Below are 3,395 nucleotides of genomic sequence, written 5' to 3'. Positions count from 1 at the left end.
ATCTATTTTAAAAGGGCAACTCAAGCCCAAATCCTTGGAATTATCCTTAACTTGCCTTTTTCTCTCACTTCCGGTGTCTAATCCTCTGAGTACTATCTTTAAAATAGATCCAGAATGTGATCCACTTTTATCATTTCTACTGCTACCAACAGACCAAGCCATTCTCTTCTCTCCTCTAGAATATTTTAATAATCTTTTAATTGTTCTCCTTGCCCCCATCCTTCATTCTCCATATTAACACTCCATAGACCTAAGTTATCCTATTAAGACATAAGTTAAACAATGTCACTCCTCTGCTTAAACCTCTCTGATGTCTTTCCATTTTACTCAAAGTAAAAGCTCACAAGGTCCTATAATATCTAGCACTTCCATTATCTTTTTGATTTTAGTTCTTATGATGTACCTTCTTCTTCATTTTTTTTCCAGCCACAAGAGCTTTCTCATATCTCTTTAACACTCCTGGCATGCTTCTATTTCAAGGCCTTTGTTCTGGGTGCTGCTAGCTATTTCTGTGACACTTTTATCCTAAATATCCACATGGTTCACTCCCTGCACCTTTAGGTTTAGGTCTTGGCTCAAATGTCACTTTCTCAGTGAAGCCTTCCCTGGCTAGACTTTTTAATATTTTAACTCACCTCACTGAACCCATCATTTTCTGTTCCTTGCTTCGTTTTTGTTAATCTCATTTATAATAATCCAACATATAATTTTCTTTTTTATTGTTTATTGTCTCTTAGCAAAGATCTATAAGGGCAGGGATATTGGTACGTTTTGCTACTTTTCTTTCCAGAGCCTTGAACAGTGTCTGGTACATAGTAGGCACTCAATAAAATACCTGTTAAATAAATGCCTGATTGAATCAATGATGTATTTTGTTCTTTAGCTATTCGGAAAAAAAAGCTGCAGAGCCCTCTATGTGAAAATACAGGTAGGCGAAAACCATGTCAACCTCAGTATACTGAGGATTTATGTTTAAAACATCATGGACATTTCTTTTACAATGCATATTGGCTATGTGAGCTAGGGTCGGGCTGGTTATATAAGCTAGGGCACTTAATGTCACATGAAAATTGTGTGTAAGTATATGTGTTAATAGATATCCCCAAAGTAGGCAATATCTAATCAAATTCTATAGAATAGAATTTCAAAGATGAATTAGTATGCCTGGCAGAAATTTTAGAAAGATAAGTGGTTCTTAATGTAATTCATATGACGGCATATATGGAAGACACGGTGTTCTTTGAAGAATACTTACTAAATGCCTTTATGCCACTAGTAATAATATGGTCCTTACCACTGAGGATCTTAAAGACTAGGGGGGACAAAAGTAATGACCACACAGTATGCCAGGTGGCTAAAGATACACAGTAAAGGAATAGCTACATTCAAGTGGCCGGAGGCCTACAATGGCTTCCATAAAGAGCTGACACTTGATCTAAGATTTAAAGGACAACAGATTACACAGGTAAAGAAAAGAAAGGAATTTTTAGGTAGCTATTTTTAGGTACACATGCAAAAGCATGAATGTAAAAGAGCATGTAAAAGATGTAAAGGAACCGCGTAAAGTAGTCTGGTGAAACTACATATGGACACTGCAAAAGATGAGGCTGAATGAGACATAATGAGGCTGGAACATCAATAACTAGTTTGATCTCCGCATATAACTAAGAGAACTTTTACTTGTAGAAGATGACTAAGTTATAGTATAGCAATATAAAATTGTAATAATAAGTACACAAGTCCATAAAAATCTCTCAAGGTAATCATGACTGATGGCTGAGTGTCTGATAATATTCATTTGCTACATATTAATTTAACTCTACTGATTAGTTGCTTACTATTGCCTGTTAGCACATACCTAAGTGGGCCACAAAAATTTTAACAACTTATTGAAGAAACAGCCTTAAAACAGAGAAAATGCTACTAACTCATTTTCTAGTAAATTGGGAATGGACCATTTTATTCGATACTAAATAGCAGAAGTACTTGATTCACAATACTACTGTATAATAGGAAGACAGAGTGAAAGACTCAATGATTTAGGTTTATGTTACAGAACATCTGGGAGGTAATCTTTCTCACACCAAAGTCACATAGTAAGTGTAGCAAAAGACTACTTAACTAGCAGTCTTGGCTATCTAGAAAACAGCAGGAAAATTGGAAGCAAGCAAAACATTTGCTCAAGAACCAAACAGAGAATGCAAAGCCCAGGTATTTTATTCACAGGAGAAACTCCTGACATTTTCATTCAAAGTCCTTTAATCTTAGGCATAATTTAAATAAACACAGTACCTGCATCCTCACTCATAGTACATTGCTGTAAAAAATAGAGGTGGGTGATGGATGGGAGTAAGATGTTATATTATGGTTCACAGACATCACAAGAAATTTAAGGTCATAGCCTTACCACAAAGGATAGAGAAAAACTGTATAAAGCAAACATAGGACACAGAAAGCACAGCAGTCCAAGGCATTTAGCTGGGGAGTAAATGCATTTAGCTGGAGTAAACAGCTGCACACACCCTTAAGCAGCCCTGAAAATATCACTAAATCAGAATCCATATAACAATTAATATTATCAACAGTAGCCCCAAGTCATCTAGAAAATGTTCACTTACGTTCAATGAACTCTTTTTTAGAAGGCAGGGAAGCATGTAATATATTTTGGAAAAATCCATCAAAATAGTTAAAACAAAAAGCATTGAAGCTTAAAACTGTAGGCTTTGGTAAGTAAGCTTGAAACTTCATATCTCATTCCTCCAACATCATGCCAACATTTTAAATTTCTTAAGGCTTAAAAACAACATAGCTTCTAATGTGTCTATTTTATACCTCTAGTATCCTAATCATTCTAAGGAATTCTGTCCTCTTAAAATCAGTGGACAGAACAGAGGAACAGAGGTTCTTTTGTTTTTTGAGGTGGAGTCTCACTCTGTCACCTAGGCTGGAGTGCAGTGGTGTGATCTTGGCTTACTGCAGCCTCTGCCTCCCGGGTTCAAGCAATTCTCCTGCCTCAGCCTCCTGAGTAGCTGGGACTACAGGCACATGCCGGCATGCCCAGCTAATTTTTGTATTTTTAGTAGAGACGGGGTTTCACCAGGTTGACCAGGGTGGCCTTGACCTCCTGACCTTGTGGATCAGCCCACCTTGGCCTCCCAAAATGCTGGGATTACAGGCATGAGCCTCTGCGCCTGGCTAGAACAGAGGTTCTTAACTGGAGAGTCAAAGATGAACTTTGTGTTTATAGACTCCCTGAAGTCATATGCAAAATTTTGTGTCTATATTTGCATGTATAGTTTTCTAGAGAAAGGGGTCCATTGCTATCTAATTCTTTTTTTTTTTTTTTTTTTTTTTTTTTTTTTTTTTTTTTTTTTTTTTTTTTTTTTTTTTTTTTT

At 36.4% G+C, this 3,395-nt stretch overlaps 1 protein-coding gene across 4 annotated transcripts in view; it reads right to left on the bottom strand.

Annotated features, from left to right (window-relative positions):
• RASA2 (RAS p21 protein activator 2) overlaps positions 1–3,395 on the bottom strand; it is a 120,321-nt gene that overhangs the window by 17,101 nt on the left and 99,825 nt on the right. For 2 of the 4 annotated variants that reach the window (XM_037736831.1, XM_037736832.1), the window contains exon 20: positions 2,619–2,630. The exons of the other annotated variants lie outside the window; for them this stretch is intronic. In XM_037736831.1, coding sequence (XP_037592759.1) covers positions 2,619–2,630 — 12 coding nt within the window. The remainder of the gene's footprint in view (positions 1–2,618; positions 2,631–3,395) is intronic. 4 annotated transcript variants of the gene reach the window in all.

The sequence above is a fragment of the Cebus imitator genome, unplaced genomic scaffold (assembly GCF_001604975.1).
Source record: "Cebus imitator isolate Cc_AM_T3 unplaced genomic scaffold, Cebus_imitator-1.0 Scaffold30, whole genome shotgun sequence".
NCBI lineage: Eukaryota > Metazoa > Chordata > Mammalia > Primates > Cebidae > Cebus > Cebus imitator.
Note: the sequence above shows the minus strand (reverse complement) of the source record. Positions and strands in the feature narration are given on the sequence as shown.